At 41.9% G+C, this 20,028-nt stretch overlaps 1 protein-coding gene across 1 annotated transcript in view; it reads left to right on the top strand.

Annotated features, from left to right (window-relative positions):
• The window catches only part of LOC129702406 (sodium- and chloride-dependent neutral and basic amino acid transporter B(0+)-like), a 59,882-nt gene that overhangs the window by 21,670 nt on the left and 18,184 nt on the right, over positions 1-20,028 (top strand). Inside the window, exons 7-8 of the mRNA XM_055644185.1 lie at positions 6,401-6,629; positions 15,391-15,516. Coding sequence (XP_055500160.1) covers positions 6,401-6,629; positions 15,391-15,516 — 355 coding nt within the window. The remainder of the gene's footprint in view (positions 1-6,400; positions 6,630-15,390; positions 15,517-20,028) is intronic.

The raw sequence follows: 20,028 nt of genomic DNA, 5'->3' as shown, positions 1-20,028 counted from the left end.
AGCAGTGAAGGGTGTAGCTGCACTGAGCTCTCCTCCAGACAAATCGTGTTTAAAGTCGACTCCCATGCCAGGATCGAGTTAAAAATTCTTATCAGGTTTGCTGAACGTCAAGGGTACTGACTCCATCAAACGGTACTGGTGGATTTGGGATTTAAAACGATCTTATCGTAAAAACTGGATGAGAAAGAGAAGAGGTCAGAGAGGACCCAAGAAAACTACAATCAGTTTCCAGCTCCAAAAAGCTCTGGATGAGCTTGAAACCACCCCTGAACCCACGTTTGAAAGTTTGGAAGAGGAGCTGGAACCTCAACAACCTACAAGCGATATGGCTGCGAGAAGTGATACAAAGGAGAAAGAAATGAAAAGCTGGGAAGAAACGGTAAGAGCTAATATTCTTAAAGACATTACTAAAGATCTTCAGAAGCAATTTGCCAAAATGAATTCTACAATTCAGAATAACTTCTCCACTATGGAGGGCAATCTTTCTAAGAAAATTGATAATAGCTGCGGCGAAGTAAAAGAGCTTTATGTAGCCCTGAACCAGCAGTTTAAAGATTTGGAGTCCAGGACAGCGAAGGAAATGGAAAGTATGCGGAGAGATTATAACAACAAACATGACACCCTGCTGAAGCAATTAACAGACACGGAAAAATTGATGGAAGAAATGGAGGGTGAGATGGAACAGATGAGCCAAGAAATAACAGGTCTGAAAAAACAACACGATACGAATTGGGAGTTAACGAATAAACTGAATGAGAAATGTCAAGATTTAGAGGCCAGGTCAAGGAGGCAAAATCTGAGAATAGTAGGAGTTAAAGAGGGTGCTGAACACGGCCTTCAAATGCGTGATTTTATTACTAATCTACTTAAAGATGTTTTCAAACTTCCTGAAAAACCAAAGATAGATCTGGCTCATCGAGTGGGTCGCTTCCAAAAACATGATAATGCTACACCAAGGCAAATTATTGTAAAGTTTCTAGATATTTCAACTGTGGAAACTCTATTAAAGAAGATAACCTATGGAGAAAATCTTACATTCGCTGATAATATCGTAAGATTCTACAGGGATTATCCTCGGGAAATTCTGGCAAAAAGACGCGAGTTTAAAAGGGCAAGCAGTATTTTATATGGACATTCTGAAGTTCGTTATGGCGTGATCTATCCAGCAAAAATGCTAATTACGTTTAAGGGCAAGCAACGCTCATTCACGGACCCGGACTCTGCTTGCAAATACGCCCAGGAGATTTTAAACAAAATTCAAGGAGGAACAGATTAATAGCCATTTTATCTGTGGAACTTTGTTTTTTCTGTTCCAATTAAGACACTAGAACGCTTCAGACGGTTACCAGACAGGCTTATCTGGCAAGAATGTGCTGTTTAATAACACAGGCCGAATTAAACTTCTGAACTGAAAGCACATATGAAAGCTCAAGGTCGCAAGCTCGTCACCAAACCCTTCAGCACGGAGAACTATGAGACCGTCTCCTTTTGAAATGGCCATGATATGAGGCATCTGTTCCACACTATATGACCTATTATCCAATTACGCGCAATAAACTCAACCAACGTTAAAGGCGTAATGTCCTATACTAACACGATTAACTATATAGCAGGAAGGGTGGGGGAGGTTAGACATATATTTTAAATACTAAATACTAATAATGAATTAACTAACATACAGGTAAATGAAAAGTGTAATTTTTGACGAGGTATTTTAACCCATAATTACTTTTATTTTAATCCAAATCTTCTACCTTCCCTTTTATTTTATTCTATTTTAAACTGTTCAGCGATGACCTGATATGATAATTTTGGTAACAATTAGAGGGAACCGACTAACGTTGGGTCAAATTCTAATAGGGGGATAAGGCCCAGTGCATAATCTCATCGACGGAGGTCAATTTAAAAACAAATCTAGCTACCTTAGGTGGCTTTTTTGTAATTTATCGCTTTTTTGATAAATTACATTCACTTTTTTTGTTTATTCACAATTATGTGTTGTATGACTCAATAATTTTTATGTACACTTTATTTTATGTTTTTCTCTTTCCCTTAATTATGTTTAATAGTGTCAGGAGATGTAGAACTACTGTAGAAATTATGAAGGACAACTCTGGATTCGGGATTCTGAGGTACTTGGCTGCATCACATGAATCATACAGTCTGGTAATAATAGCCAATGCAAGATAATAGTCGAATAAATATCGGAGGTCTCACCTTCTGTAGTTGGAACATCAGAGGTGCGAATGAGCCAATTAAGAGGGGTAAAATTCTGGCACAATTAAAATCATTAAATATGGATATTGCTTTCCTACAAGAGACACATTTGAAACAACAAACTCAGATCAGATTAAGGGCAAATTGGATAGGTCAAACCTATTACTCCTCATTCACCTCTAAAGCAAGAGGCACGGCCATTATAATTCGGAAGGGCATACCTTTTAAATTAAAGAAATCCATATCTGATAAAGAGGGAAGATATGTTATAGTCACGGGAGAAATTTACAATACACCATTAACTATGATAAATATTTACGCGCCTAATTTTGATAACCCACAATTTTTTAGGAAAATAATAGATTTAATCGCAGAGCATAATTTTCAAAATATAATAATGGGGGGAGATTTCAACTGTGTTATAGACCCATACTTAGATAAATCAATAAAGCTAGGGAAGCGTCTTGTTAAAACTAAGACCTGTGAATTTTTAAATACTTATATAAAAAATAATAACATAGCTGATGTTTGGAGAATAGCAAATCCAAGTGGTAGGGAATACTCATTTTATTCATCAGTTCACAAAACTTATTCGCGAATTGACTATTTCTTATTGGACACAAAATTGATCCCGTATACGAATAAACCATCATATCATAATAGTATTATTTCTGATCACTCACCATTGACTTTTATACTTAAAATTGAGGGAATGCCGAGTATAAAACCTTTTTGGAGGTTCAATGCACACATATTAAATAACCCGCAGGGTTATGAGTATATAAAAGAACAAACAAAACTTTTTTTCGAAATAAATGACACGCCGGGTATTTCTGCACCGCTATTATGGGAAACCTTCAAGGCATATATTCGCGGTGTCATAATCTCTTACCAAAGTTTTCAAAATAAGGAAAATAAAAGAGAACTTCAGCGGATAGAACAGAAAATAAAATTACTAGAACTGGACAATGCAACTGACCCAACCATAAATAAACATAATAAGATAACTTTATTGAAATATAAAGTCAATAGAATACTATCGGCTAGAGTAATAAGATTATTCCAAATTACAAAACAAGCACACTTCGAATTTGGGGATAAGCCACATAAACTACTTGCGAGGCAACTGAAGCAACGAGAAAAGGAAAAAACTATTACTAAAATTAAATCGGATAAGGGTGAGTTTCTAACATTGCCTAAGGATATTAATAAGAGGTTTGCCCAATTTTATCATAATTTATATACATCTAAAATAAAGACAGATGTAAGTAAAATTACAATTTTTTTAGATAATTGCAAGCTCCCAAAATTGGATAGTTTAGAACAAGAGCAATTAGGAGCACGGATTACTAGTGAAGAAATAAAACAAATAATAAACTCACTGAAAAATGGGAAGACCCCAGGACCAGACGGTTTTAGTAATGAATTTTATAAAAGATTTCAGGAGTCAATCGTACCAAGATTATTCAATTTATACATGCAGGCTTATACTGAATATAAACTACCAGAAACCCTAGCAGAAGCAACAATACCAAAAAAATATAAAGATTTAGATGAACCGGGTTCTTATAGAGCTATTTCACTTCTAAATACGGATCAGAAAATTTTAGCAAAGATTCTAGCTAGAAGGCTAAATAATTATATTAACAATTTAATAAATACGGATCAAACGGGATTTATACCCAAAAGACAATCATTTAATAATTTGAGAAGGCTTTTCAATATAATGTACTCTCATAATGAGGACAATGAAGATATTTCAGTTGTCACGCTGGATGCAGAGAAGGCATTTGATCAAGTAGAATGGCAGTATTTATACAAGGTACTCCAAAAATTTAATACGGGAGAGAATTTTATTAGATGGATTAAACTACTTTACGATAGACCTACGGCAAGAATATTAACTAACAATACGCTATCTCCAAAATTTTACTTATCAAGGGGTAATAGGCAAGGGTGTGCCTTATCACCATTGCTATTTGCCCTTATGATAGAACCGCTGGCCGAAAGGATTAGAAATCACCCGAATATTCACGGATATAACACCAAGGACTCAAAGAATAAAATTTCATTATATGCTGATGATATCCTTTTATATATTACTAATACACAAACGAGTATACCCACCTTATTAACACTAATTGAGGAATTCGGCTCTTTTTCAGGATATAGAATAAATTGGAATAAAAGCGAAATTATGTCTTTAAAACCACAGGATTCGAGACACTTACTAAAATTCCCCTTCAAAATTGCAACAGAAAAATTCAAGTATCTGGGTATTCAAATTACGAGAAGACACAAATCATTATTTAGTGCCAATTTTATACCACTATTAAATAAACTGAATGATACGATTAAATTTTGGAAAACGCTTCCGCTCTCATTGATAGGTAGAATTAACGCTATAAAAATGACTTTCTTACCACAATTAATATATTTGTTTCAAGCGATCCCAATATATATTCCAAAATATTTTTTCAAAAAACTAGATTCCACTATCACTAATTTTATATGGGACTACAGAACACATAGAATTCAACGAAAGCATTTGTGCAAATCTAAAGAAGTTGGGGGTTTATCATTACCTAACTTTATGTATTACTACTGGGCAGTGCATATTAAGAACATAATGTACTGGCTGGATAGTTCCACTCAGCAGTTGGAGTGGATAAGAATGGAGAAAGAGGAGTGCTATCCGCACGATATAGGAACGATCCTGCTCTCACCGATAAAATTGAATAGTATAATATATAAGAAGAACCCAATTATTCACAATATAATAAGAATTTGGAAACAAATAAAAGTATCCTTGAAATTAAATAATTTATCAGTACTAACCCCACTATTGAACAACCCCGCATTCAAACCTTCTCTCATCGACAACACATATCAACAATGGGATAGACTGGGGATTAGGAAAGTAGGGGATATGTATGAAGTGGGCAAACTGTTATCATTTCAACAATTAAAATTAAAATTTAAATTGAAGGATAATCAATATTTTAAATATATATAGGTATGTGACTTTATGAAGAAATATACACATAGATTTCAAACTATATTTTTAGACCCTTTAGAAGAAGCAATGAATATTAAGGCTGATTCACAAAAATTAATATCATACTTTTATAATAATATATTAAATAGAGAATCACCCTCAACAGAAGCACTAAGGGAAGATTGGGAACATGAGCTAATGATAAAGATCTCGAAGGATAGATGGGAAAAGTATTTGATGAATACACATAACTGTTCTATTAATGCAAGACATAATTTAATTCAATTCAAATTATTACATAGACTATATTATTCAAAAACGAGGTTGAATAAATTTTATCCAAACGTCTCTCCCAGATGCGATAAATGTTTGTTTCAAAACGCTAATATAACACATTCATTTGTAGGATGTACAAAGTTGAATAAATTTTGGAGTGATATATTTGATATATTTACAAAGCTTTTCAAGTCAAGAATAGAACCCAAAACGGAATGGATTATATTTGGAATAATAGGAGAAGATACCAATTTAAATAAAGATCAAAATGTTTTTTTTAATTATGGGTTAATAATTGGAAAGAAATTGATACTTAAATTTTGGAAAAATACAACCATACCAACTGTTAAAATGTGGATTAGGAATATGATGGACATAGCACGCCTTGAAGAAATGAGACTCCGACTAATAGATAAATATGACCAATTCTTAAGGAGTTGGTCTCCTTTCATCGACTTTTTGGAATCATGTGATGCAGCGGTACCGTAAAGATTGCTGATTTCAGTTCATGACGCGGATAGATCTACATCTCCGAATACAGATTTGAAAATTTCTCTTTTAAGGGGCCTTCTCTTCTATTTCTACTTTCCACTTTCTCTCTTTCTTTTTTATTTTTTATATACACACTTCACGTTTTTCTACTCTCTACCATCTATGTTTCCACTTTTTTCCTCTTTCTATTCTTTTTCTTTTTCTTGTCTTGCTTACTTCTTTCTCATAACATAAAACTAGAGGTTGTACATAGAATGGATTACGGTATTACATAGTTGGCACCTAAAATTAGGTTCCACTGTACTGTTTTGTACTGTATTAACTTCTAATAAAATAAACAAAACAAAAAAAGAAAAACATGTAATTTAGTTGAGTAAAATTTTGCAATGCAGACTAATTTTACCATCTGTGCACCAGGTCTGGAAAGATGCAGCAACACAGATTTTCTTTTCGCTTTCAGTGGGTTCCGGCAGTCTAATAACCCTATCATCCTACAACAAATTCCACAACAACTGTTACAGAGACACCATCGTTGTCTGTGTGGTGAACTGTGCCACGAGTGTGTTTGCCGGATTTGTCATCTTCTCCGTCCTGGGACACATGGCTCACGTACAGGATAAGCCTGTTTCAGAAGTCGCTCAGTCAGGTAAAAAATTCAGCGAAGATCACCCAGGTATGGCCCTTTTTCTGAAACCAATCCTCCATCACATGAGAAATTGTACAAAACTACACCATATTTCTTGTAGGAATTGATCTTAAGTCCCAAAGTAATACAACAATTGGTGATGTGCAGGGAAGTCTTTGTTTACATGGAGGGTGTGAGTGTGTGGAATGCATTGCCAGGGCTGGAAGTGGAGGCATTTATGAGACTTTCGATAGACACATGGATATGCAGGGAATGGAGAGATATGGATCACTTGGCAGGCAGATGTGATTTGTTTAATATGTCATCATGTTCGGCACACATATTGAGGGTCGAAGGGCCAGGTTTTGTGCTGTACTGTTCTGTGTTAACACTGGTACTAGGTTACACTAACAAATTATAAAATGGTAACAATTAAATATAAATAGTAAAGGCACGGGCCAATTATGCCTACCTAAGAGATCGATCTCTGAAGTAGGCATAATTATCCCATGCCTTTCATCCGCAGTACATATAATAGGCAAAAGTATGTGCAGCTCATGTGCCGTCGATCCAGCTTCAAGCATTCAATGACAAGGGGAGCTGAAGGCAGCTGAGATTCTGCCTTTGCAACGTGGACTGCGTGCATGAGCTGCGCAGCAGCCTATTGCGCATGCGCAGCAAAAGTTTCTTGGCATGTTTTTACGGAGCGGAGCTCCGGTCGTGGAGCCATCACATTGTGGCCGGGGAGGGAAGTAGCTCAGGTGGCTGCGAGCGGCCGCCGGGACCGGACAGCGAAACCCGCCTCCACCTCAGCGACTTCTGCCGGCCCACTCACGTCTGGCAGTGCTCACCGTCTGAACACCTCTCTCCTGCCGTTCGCCAGCCTCGCTCAAGTCAGCCACTTCCCGCAAATCCTTAAATTCCGACTGCAGGACATGGCCTCACTTGCTGCGCTGGGTGACACTGCATGGCATTCACTGCCCAGTCCGTGTCTTTCAATGTAGACCGGACAGTGAGGGGACCAGCTCAAGAGCGGGTCAGCGGACGATGGATAACAGGACAGCCGGCGGTGGAGCTTACTCCTGTGTCAGTGTGAGCAACCTCAATTGGTCCCTTGATCGCGCTGACACAGGAGTAGCTGCGATCCCAGTACCGAGCCTTGCGGTACCCCACTAGTCATAGAAACATATAACATAGGTGCAGAAGTGGGCCATTCGGCCCTTCGAGCCTGCACCGCCATTCAATATGATCATGGCTGATCATCCAACTCAGTATCCCGTACCTGCCTTCTCTCCATACCCCCTGATCCCTTTAGCCACAAGAGATACATCTAACTTCCTCTTAAATATAGCCAATGAACTGGCCTCAACTACCTTCTGTGGCAGAGAGTTCTAGAGATTCACCACTCTCTGCGTGAAAAATGTTTTTCTCATCTCGGTCCTAAAGGATTTCCCCTCTATCCTTAAGCTATGACCTCTTGTCCTGGACTTCCCCAACATCGAGAACAATCTTCCTGCATCTAGTCTGTCCAATCCCTTAAGAATTTTGTAAGTTTCTATAAGATCCCCCCTCAATCTCCTAAATTTTAGCGAGTAGAATCCGAGTCGATCCAGTCTTTCTTCATATGAAAGTCCTGACATCCCAGGAATCAGTCTGGAGAACCTTCTCTGCACTCCCTCTAAGGCAATAATGTCCTTCCTCAGATTTGGAGACCAAAACTGTACGCAATACTCCAGTTGTGGTCTCACCAAGACCCTGTACAACTGCAGTAGAACCTCCCTGCTCCTATTCTCAAATCCTTTTGATTTGAATGCTAACATACCATTCGCTTTCTTCACTGCCTGCTGCACCTGCATGCCTACTTTCAATGACTGGCGTACCATGACACCCAGGTCTCGTTGCATCTCCCCTTTTCCTAATCGGCCACCATTTAGATAATAGTCAGCTTTCCTGTTTTCACTGCCTGCCATTCTGAAAGGGACCCGTTAATCCTTACACAGTTTAAATCACAGTTTGAGGATAAGGGGGAAATCTTTTAGGACCGAGATGAGAAAAACATTTTTCACACAGAGAGTGGTGAATCTCTGGAATTATCTGCCACAGAAGGTAGTTGAGGCCAGTTCATTGGCTATATTTAAGAGGGAGTTAGATGTGGCCTTGTGGCTAAAGAGATCGGGGGTATGGAGAGAAGGCAGGTACAGGATACTGAGTTGTATGTTCAGCCATGATAATATTGAATGGCATTGCAGGCTCGAAGGGCCTACTCTTGCATCTATTTTCTATGTTTCTATGTCTACTCTTTGTTTCCTGTCTGCCAACCAATTTTCTATCCATGTCAGCACTCTACCCCCAATACCATGTGCCAAAATGTTGCACACTAATCTCCTATGTGGGACCTTATCAAATGCTTTCTGGAAGTCCAGGTACACTACATCCACTGGCTCTCCCTTGTCCATTTTTCTAGTTATGTCCTCCAAAAATTCAAGAAGATTATCAAGCATGATTTCCCCTTCGTAAATTCATGCTGACTCAGACCAATCCTGTTACTGCTATCCAAATGTGCCGCTAGTTAATCTTTTATAATTGACTCCAGCATCTTCCTCACCAACGATGTCAGGCCTATAATTCCCTGTTTTCTCTCTCCCACCTTTCTTAAAAAGTGGAATAACATTAGCTATCCTCCAATCCCCAGGAACTGATCCTGAATCTATAGAACATTGGAAAATTATCACCAATGCATCCACGATTTCTATAGCCACTTCCTTAAGTACTCTGGGATGCAGACCATCAGGCCCTGGGGATTTAAAAGCCTTCAGTCCCTTCGGTCAATTTTGGTGAAATACATTATTGCTATTAATCGAGTTCAGTAGGTTCACCAGGTTAATTATCGGGATGGCGGGACTGATGTATGATGAAAAGAATGGGGTCGACTGGGCTCCCATTAGTCTACCCAACACCATTTCCTGCCTAATGTGGATTTCCGGCAGTTCCTCCGTGATCCTAGATCCTCTGGCCACTACTATATCAGGAAGATTGTTTGTGTCCTCCTTAGTGACGACGGATCCAAAGTACCTGTTCAACTCGTCTGTCATTTACTTGTTCTCCATAATAAATTCTCCGTTTCCAGTCTTCAAGGGTCCAACTTTGGTCTTAACTAATTTTTTCCTTGCCATATATCTAAAGAAGCTTTTACCATCCTCCTTTATATTCTTGGCTAGCTTACCTTCGTACATCATCTTTTCTCCCTGTATTGCCTTTTTAGTTATCTTTTGTGGCTCTTTAAACATTACCTAATCCTCTTGCTTCCCGCTCATCTTTGCTACGTTGTACTTCTTCTCTTTTATTTTTATACTGTCCCTGACGTCCCTTGTCAGCCAAGGTCACCCCTTACTCCCCTTGGAATCTTTCTTTCTCTTTGGAATGAACTGATCCTGCACCTTCTGTATTATTCCCAGAAATACCTGCCATTGTTCTTCCATGATCATCCCTGCCATGGTATCTTTCCAGTTAACTTTGACCAGCTCCTCCCTTCATGGCTCCATAGTCCCCTTTATTCAATTGTAACATTGACACTCCAATCTACCCTTCTCCCTCTCCAATTGTAGATTAAACTTGACCATATTATGGTCACTACCTCCTATTGGCTCCTTAATCACAAGTTCCTTTATCAAATCCGGTTCATTTTTTGAAGAGGTTACTCGGGAAATTGATGAGGGTAAAGCAGTGGATGTTGTATATATGGACTTCAGTAAGGCCTTTGACAAGGTTCCTCATGGAAGGTTGGTTAAGAAGGTTCAATGGTTGGGTATTAATGGTGGAGTAGCAAGATGGATTCAACAGTGGCTGAATGGGAGATGCCAGAGAGTAATGGTGGATGGTTGTTTGTCAGGTTGGAGGCCAGTGACTAGTGGGGTGCCACAGGGATCTGTGTTGGGTCCACTGTTGTTTGTCATGTACATCAATGATCTGGATGATGGTGTGGTAAATTGGATTAGTAAGTATGCAGATGATACTAAGATAGAAGTAGAAGTACTAAGATGAAGTAGATTTTCAAAGTCTACAGAGAGATTTATGCCAGTTGGAAGAGTGGACTGAAAGATGGCAGATGGAGTTTAATGCTGATAAGTGTGAGGTGCTACATCTTGGCAGGACAAATCAAAATAGGACGTACCTGGTAAATGGTAGGGAATTGAAGAATGCAGGTGAACAGAGGGATCTGGGAATAACTGTGCACAGTTCCCTGAAAGTGGAACCTCATGTAGATAGGGTGGTAAAGAAAGCTTTTGGTGTGCTGGCCTTTATAAATCAGAGCATTGAGTATAGAAGTTGGGATGTAATGTTAAAATTGTACAAGGCATTGGTGAGGCCAATTCTGGAGTATGGGGTACAATTTTGGTCGCCTAATTATAGGAAAGATGTCAACAAAATAGAGAGCGTACAGAGGAGATTTACTAGAATGTTGCCTGGGTTTCAGCAACTAAGTTACAGAGAAAGGTTGAACAAGTTAGGGCTTTATTCTTTGGAGCGCAGAAGATTAAGGAGGGACTTGATAGAGGTCTTTAAAATGATGAGAGGGATAGACAGAGTTGACGTGGATAAGCTTTTCCCACTGCGAGGAGGGAAGATGCAAACAAGGGGACATGACTTGAGAATTAAGGGACTGAAGTTTAGGGGTAACATGAGGGGGAACTTCTTTACTCAGAGAGTGGCGGCTGTGTTGAATGAGCTTCCAGTGAAGGTGGTGGAGGCAGGTTCGTTTTTATCATTTAAAAATAAATTGGATAGTTATATGGACGAGAAAGGAATGGAGGGTTATGGTCTGAGCGCAGGTATATGGGACTAGGGGAGAATACGTGTTCGGCACGGACTAGAAGGGTCGAGATGGCCTGTTTCCGTGCTGTAATTGTTATATTGTTATATTATATTACATAACACTAAATCCAGAATTGCCTTCTCCCTGGTAGGCTCCAATACAAGCTGCTCTAAGAATCCATCACAGAGGCATTCCACAAACTCCCTTTCTTGGGGTCCAGTACCAACCTGATTTTCCCAGTCTACCCGCGTGTTGAAATCTCCCATAACAACGGTAGCATTACCTTTGCTACATGCCAATTGTGACTCCTGATTCAACTTGCACCCTATATCCTGGATACTGTTTGGGGGCCTGCTGATGTCCCATTAGGGTCTTTTTACCCTTACAATTCCTTAGTCCTTTCCAAACTGACTCCATATCTCCTGTTTCAATGTCACCCCTAGCAAGGGACTGAATTTCATTCCTCACCAACAGAGCTACCCCACCTCCTCTGCCCACCTGTCTGTCCTTGAATATTCAGTTCCCAGCCCTGGCCCTCTTGCAGCCATGTCTCTGTAATTCCCACAACATGATACTTGCCAATTTCTAACAATACAATACAATACAATACAATACAATACAATACCTTTATTTGTCATTTGAACCTCACATGAGGTTCAAACGAAATGTAGTTTCTGTAGTAACAGAAGTGTAGTAACAGAGCCTCAAGCTCATCCACTTTATTTCTTATACTTCGCGCATTCATATACAACACTTTGACCTCTGTATTCACCTCCCCCCTCGCAATTGGCCCTGACCTTACTCTTTTATCTCTTCTCGAACTTTCCTTCCCATTAATTTGAGAATCTTTTGTACTTTTTCCTGTACTCACTTCCCCTTCAACTCGATCTTTATACTCCCACTTTGTCAATCCCTCCCCCCCACTATTTAGTTTAAACCCACACGTGTTGCCCTAGGAAAACTGCCTGGCAGAACGTCGGTCCCCCTCCAGTTAAAGGTGTAACCTGTCCCTTTCGTACACGTGACCCCAGAAGAGATCCCAGTGGTCTATAAATCTAAAGCCTTGCTCCCTGCACCAGCCCCTCAGCCACACATTCAGATCCCTTATCTTTCTGTTCCTGTCCTCACTAGCACGAGGTACTGGAAGCAATCCAGAGATAACCACCTTAGAAGTCCTGCTTTTCAGTCTTCTTCCCAACTCTCTGAACCCACATTGCAGAACCTCCTTCCTCTTATTCCCGATGTCGTTTGTGCCTACGTGCGCAACTACTGCCGGCTGTTCACCTTCCCTCTCGAGGATGTTCTGAATTCGGCTTGTGACATCATGAACCCTGGCACCAGAGAGGCAACAGACCATCCTCACGTCTCGTAATACCCCCACATTCTCAAGCAAGTAATTTATATTGATAGCAAACAACAAAGGTCCCAGTGGAGATCTCAGCTGGATGCCACCTCTGGGCCGAAAAACACCCATCCACCACTATCCTCTGCCTACCATCACAGAGCCAATATTGGATCCAGTTTGCCAAGAGACCTCGGATCCCAAGAGCACCTCACCTTCTGCAGAAGCCTGCCATGTGGGACTTTGGGAGTTAATGGGAACGCAGAGCTACAATTATAATCATATCAGCCATGATCTTCTTAAAGGCGAGATGACTGAAAGGGGGTCAGAACTATTCCTGCTACTAATCTGCACATTGCAAGTGCTTAGAGAGTTGGCTCAAGGGCAGTAACAGTTCCAAGCTGTGTTGAATTTCTCTGTCAAATCTAAAGAAAGAAAACTCAGTCATGTAGTAACAAAATAATGTGACAGGGTACTTAAAAGCATTGATGTATACAGAGACCTTGCAGTGCATCCATAGCACCCTGAATTGGCAACATGGGTGGATAGGATGGAGAGTGACATTGTTAATTTAGAAACAAGGGTCCTGAACTTAAAGAAAGGTAACTTTGAGGGTATGAGACGTGAATTAGCCAAGATAGACTGGCAATTGATTCTTAATGGGTTGACGGTGGATATGCAATGAAAGGCATTTAAAGACGGCATGGATGAACTACAGTAATTGTTCATCCCAGTTTGGCAAAAGAATAAATCAGGGAAGGTAGTGCATCCGTGGATAACAAGTGAAATTAGGGATTGTATCAAAACAAAAGATGAAGCGTACAAATTAGTCAGAGAAAGCAGCCTGCCAGAGGACTGGGAGAAATTCAGAGTCCAGCAGATGAGGACAAAGGGCTTAATTAGGAAAGGGAAAATAGATTATGAAAGAAAACTGGCAGGGAACATAACAACTGACTGCAAACGTTTTTTATAGATGTGTGAAGAGAAAAAGATTAGTTAAAACAAATGTAGTTCTATTGCAGTCAGAAACAGGTGAATTGATCATGGGGAACAAAGACATGGCAGACCAATTGAATAACTACTTTGGTTCTGTCTTCACTAAGGAGGACATAAATAATCTGCCGGAAATAGCAGGGGACCGGGGGTCAAATGAGATGGAGGAACTGAGTGAAATCCAGGTTAGCCGGGAAGTGGTGTTAGGTAAATTAAATGGATTAAAGGCCGACAAATCCCCAGGGCCAGATAGGCTGCATCATAGAGTACTTAAGGAAGTAGCCACAGAAATAGTGGATGCATGAGTGATAATTTTTCAAAACTCTTTAGATTCTGGAGTAGTTCCTGAGGATTGGAGGGTAGCTAATGTAAACCCACATTTTAAAAAGGGAGGGAGAGAGAAAACGGGGAATTACAGGCCAGTTAGTCTAACATCGGTAGTGGTGAAACTGATAGAGTCAGTTATTAAAGATGGGATAACAGCACATTTGGAAAGTGGTGAAATCATTGGACAAAGTCAGCATGGATTTATGAAAGGTCTGACGAATCTTATAGAATTTTTCGAGGATGTAACTAATAGAGTGGATAAGGGAGAACTAGTGGATGTGTAATATCTGGTCTTTCAGAAGGCTTTCGACAAGGTCCCACTTAAGAGATTAGTATACAAACTTAAAGCACACGGTATTGGGGGTTCAGTATTGATGTGGATAGAGAACTGGCTGGCAGACAGGAAGCAAAGAGTAGGAGTAAACGGGTCCTTTTCACAATGGCAGGCAGTGACTAGTGGGGTACCGCAAGGCTCAGTGCTGGGACCCCAGCCATTTACAATATATATTAATGATTTGGACGAGGGAATTGAATGCAACATCTTCAAGTTTGCGGTTGACACGAAGCTGGGGGGCAGTGTTAGCTGTGAGAACGATGCTAGGAGGCTGCAAGGTGACTTGGATAGGCTGGGTGAGTGGGTAAATGCATGGCAGATGCTGTATAATGTGGATAAATGTGGGGTTATCCACTTTGGTGGCAAAAGCAGGAAAGTAGACTATTATCTGAATGGTGGCCGATTAGGAAAAGGGGACATGCAACGAGACCTGGGTGTCATGATACACCAGTCATTAAAAGTAGGCATGCAGGTGCAGCAGGCAGTGAAGAAAGTGAATGGTATGTTAGCATTCATAGCAAAATAATTTGAGTATAGGAGCAGGGAGGTTCTACTGTAGTTGTACAAGGGCTTGGTGAGACCACACCTGGGGTATTGCGTACAGGTTTGGACTCCTAATCTGAGGAAAGACATTCTTGCCATAGAGGGAGTACAGAGAAGGTTCACCAGACTGATTCCTGGGATGTCAGGACTTTCATATGAAGAAAGACTGGATAGACTCGGCTTGTACTCGCTAGAATTTAGAAGATTGAGGGGGGATCTTATAGAAATCTTATAGAAGTCCAGAACAAGGGGTCACAGTTTAAGGATAAGGGGGAAATCTTTTACGACCGAGATGAGAAAAACATCTTGCCTTCATAGACTGGGGGCTTGAGTAAAAGAGTTGGGACGTTCTAAAATTATGCTTTAAGTATCAGTCAGAGAGAGACTCTCTCAATCTTTAATGCACCATTTCCATTGTTTCACTGTTCAGGTTTCGGTTTGGTTTTCATTGCCTACCCAGAGGCTCTTGCGCAGTTACCATGGGCTCCTCTATGGTCCGTTTTATTTTTCTTCATGCTGATCACGCTGGGACTCGACACTCAGTTTGCCACTGTGGGTAAGAGCCATGTTACTTCACTAAGCCAGTGGTTTTCCAGCTTTCTTGATTGATGGCAGAAAAGTGAAGAGTTACTGTGAATGATGCTGGTGGATGAATGATTGGCCAATAATCTTGAGTGCTAACACCATGACCCTCTTTTGCCCACCAGCATCAGACACAAACCCATTTAAGACTTTAACAGCCACCCCTACCTGAGAATCAGTCACAATGATATTGGGTTTATGAAATCAAATAATGAGTATAGTGTTTCGGGCCGAGCCAGCTTGGTCTCGAACCGTTGTTGGTTGAACTCAAGAAATCGCGTGGACCTGGCGTGATCTTGGCCGACCAATCAACGCCAACCAGGGTGGTCAGCTTACCGACCACAATAAAGTTAACAATAAAGTCCATTACCGACTACAATAAAGTTAACACCCCCCTCCCAGTCAACGCCTCTCTTCCTGACGAGCTAAACTACTTTTATGCTTGTTTTGATCGGGACAATAAAACACCAGCCATCAAAGCTGCTCCACATCCGAATGAACAACCCCTCAGTCTCTCCACCTCTGCTGTACAAGATGCACTGAGCAAAGTGAATAAGCACAAAGCTGCCGGCCCTGATGGCATCCCCGGGTGTGTGCTCAGGGCATGTGCTGGACAACTATACCTGGTCTTCACTGACATTTTCAATCTGTCACTGGCCCAGGGTGTCGTCCCTACTTGCCTCAAGATCTCAACCATTGTGCCAGTGCCCAAACAGTCAGCTTCAGGGAGTCTCCATGACTTTCGCCCAGTGGCACTCACCCCCGTCATCGCGAAGTGCTTTGAGCGACTGATCTTGGCTCACCTCAAATCCAGCCTCCCTCCCACACTGGACCCCCATCAGTTTGCCTGCCGGCCCAACAGGTCTACAGAGGACGCCATATCTGCGGCCCTACACTCTGCCCTGACCCACCTGGACAATAACAACTCCTACATCAGGTTGTTGTTCATCGACTTCAGCTCCGCATTTAATACTGTCATCCCCGCCAGTTTGATCACCAAACTCAGCAGACTTGGCATCATCACCTCCCTCTGCAATTGGATACTTGATTTCCTCACCAACAGACCCCAGTCTGTTAGGATCAATAACCTCACCTCCTCCACTCTGACACTGAACACCGGCGTGCCACAGGGCTGTGTGCTCAGCCCTCTCCTCTACTCCCTCTTCACCCATGACTGCGTCCCTATGTATGGCTCCAACGCCATCATAAAATTCGCCGATGACACCACGGTGGTAGGACTGATCAGGGACAATAACGAATCAGCCTACAGGGAGGAGGTCCAACACCTGGCAGCTTGGTGTACCAACAATAACCTCGTCCTCAACTCAAAGAAGACGAAGGAAAGCATCGTAGACTTCTGGAAGATCAGAGGTGGCAGACATACCCCCATCCACATAAACGGGACTGAGGTGGAGCGCGTCTCAAACTACAAATTCCTCGAGGTACATATTTCAGAGGATCTGTCCTGGTCCCTCAATACCACCAAACTGATCAAAAAGGCGCAGCAGTGCCTCTACTTTCTGAGGAGGCTTAAGAAAGTTCACCTGTCCCCCCAGATCCTGTCTTCTACCGCTGTACCATTGAAAGCATCCTGACCACCTGCTCCATGGTATGGTACAGCAGCTGCACAACAGCTGACAGGAAGGCACTGCAATGGGTGGTGAAAACCGCTCATCACATCATCGATGCCCTGTCAGGGAGGCAGTACAGGAGCCTCAGGTCTCGCACAAGCAGGCTGAGGAACAGCTTTTTCCAAAATACCATTACCCTGCTGAACTCACAGGCCCGACGCTAGCTATCTTTTATACTCTTTTATCTGTATATATTTATTTGCCTATGTACTTGTTTAATTCATCCACATGGTACATATTGTTTTAACCAGTATTTTTACTACTTTGCACTCTGATTAGATGCTAAACTGCATTTCGTTGTACCTGTACTCGTATTTGTGCAATGACAATAAAGTTGAATCTAATCTAATCTAATCTAATTTAATCTAGCTGACGGGGTGCAGATGACGGAGCTAGTCTTCACTTCGCAGTCAACACGTTAATCAATCACAATCATAATCACAATAATAGTTTATTAGCCGAGTATGTTTTGCAACATACAAGGAATGTCATTTGCCAAGTCAGTCATACACACACATCTTGCCCTTTTGTACTAATTGTTGAGCTGTATCGTTTAAATATTAAACTGAGTATTTATACAACACGCGAACCTGTTCAGTGGTGACGCCGATGATCCAATACGGCCTCTTTTGGATTTCATCATGCCTGGAGGAGACAACCCAGATCAGCAGAATGCAGTTTCACTCAAACTGCCCACCTTCTGTGGCCCCGTGTGGTTTGAACAAGCCAAAGCCCAATTCCACATCTGCCAGATAACTGCTGATGTCACCAAGTAGTACTACGTGGTCAATGCACTGGGCCAGGAAACCGCCGGGCGCCTCCTCGATCACCTTCGCCAGCCACCAGCTGATACCAAGTACGAAGGGATCGAGATGCGCTTCAAGGATACATTCGGTCTCAGCCGCTGGACACAAGACCTGCCTCCTTTTCGACGAGGTCTTCCTCGAGCAGATTCCTGAGGGCATTTGCCTGCCTCTCGCGGATGACGATTTCACCGACTCATGGCGACGTTTCGGGCCGAAACCCTTCTTCAGACCCGCTGAGGTTCTCCAGCTATTTTGTGTACCTTCGATCGTCCAGCATCTGCAGTTCCTTCTTGAACATTAAAACTGATGAATTTGATTTGTAAATTGGTAAATTAGGCAATTTAGCAGTCAATATTAGCAAGACGGCTCCTAGTGCCCTGCGAGAAAATTGTGAGTCTTTGGCTCGAGAGTCTTCGGCGAGGAGGCTGAGGAAAGGAGGATACGCAAAACGCTGAAGAGGGAGAGACGAAAGAAGGAGATGTCAGGCAAGCTGATTCAGTGTGATGCTTGCAGTATGTGGGAGGTCAAGGACACTGCTGGTGCCTCTGACTACTACAAATGTGAGAAGTGCATCCAGGTACAGCTCCTGAAGGACCGTGTTTGGGAACTGGAGAAACAAGTGGATGAACTCAGATTTGTCCAGGAAACTGAGTCATTCCTCGACAAGTCCTACAGTAAGATTGTTACACCTAAGGTACTGGAAGAGAGAAGGTGGGTGACGGTGAGAAAGGGAGGGAAACATGGAATGCAAAGGTCCCCGGGTGTTGTACCTCTTGTGAACAGGTTCACCCACTTAGAAGCTGTCGGGACAGAAGACGTTATCACACTGAGCGGCGGTCTGGCTTGTGAAGCAAAAAGTGCTGTTGAGCCAAAACCAAAGAGGCCAACGTCAGGCAACGCCATTGTAGTTGGAGACTCCATTGTGAGAGATACGGACAGGGGTTTCTGCGGCAACAGACGGGATTCGAGGATGGTGTGCTGCCTTCCTGGTGCCAGGATCCAGGATGTCACGGATAGAGTGCAGAAAATCCTCAAGGGCAAAGGTGAACATCTGGAAGTGGTAGTGCAGATCGGTACAAACGATGTCGGAAAGAAGGGGATGAATATTCTGCAGCGTGACTTTAGAGAGCTCGGAAAAATGCTGAAAAGTAGGACTTCCAGTGTTGTTATCTCTGGTTTGCTTTCAGTTCCTCATGCCGGCGAGAGCAGGAACAGGGAGCTACGGGACCTGAATGTGTGGCTGAGGAATTGGTGCAGGAGGCTGGGATTTAGATGCTTCGATCACTGGGATCTGTTTTGGAGTAAGGGGGAATTGTACAAAAGGGACAGATTGCATCTTAAAAGGTGGGGGACCAGCATTCTGGCAGGCAGGTTTGCCACTGCTACACGGGTGGTTTTAAACTGAATAAGGGGGGTGGAGTGTCAAGTGGTATAGTTGAGGACGGAGTTAAAGGGAAAGAGAGTAAACAGATGGTTAATGACCCCAGAATTAACGGGAAAGGAAGCTCACAAAGGGATAGGAGAGTATGGCCAAGTGTAATAGGGATTGATGTGAAAGGTGAGATGCGTAAGGAATTAAAAGTATTGTATATGAATGCGCGAAGTATAAGAAGTAAAGTAGATGAGCTTGAGGCTCAGTTAGAGGTTGGTAGATATGACATTGTGGGGATTACTGAGACGTGGCTGTAGGGGGATCGGGCCTGGGAACTTAATATACAGGGTTATACATCCTATAGAAAGGGCAGGCAGGTGGGCAGAGGAGGGGGGGTAGCTCTGCTGGTAAGGGATGGAATTCAGTCCCTTGCGAGGGAAGACATAGGGACTGACAAGGTAGAGTCACTGTGGATTGATTTGAGGAATAGTAAAGGCAAGAAGACACTAATTGGTGTTATGTACAGTCCCCCAAATAGTAGCCCGGATGTAGGGTGTAAGTTGCAGCAGGAATTAAAACTGGCATGTAACAAAGGTAATGCCACTGTGGTGATGGGGGATTTCAATATGCAGGTAGACTGGGAAAATTAGGTTGGTTCAGGACCCCAAGAAAGAGAG

This window comes from Leucoraja erinacea, chromosome 12 (genome assembly GCF_028641065.1).
Source record: "Leucoraja erinacea ecotype New England chromosome 12, Leri_hhj_1, whole genome shotgun sequence".
Taxonomy (NCBI): Eukaryota; Metazoa; Chordata; class Chondrichthyes; order Rajiformes; family Rajidae; genus Leucoraja; species Leucoraja erinaceus.
The sequence above is the reverse complement of the archived record's forward strand: the minus strand, read 5'-3'. Positions and strand labels throughout refer to the sequence as shown.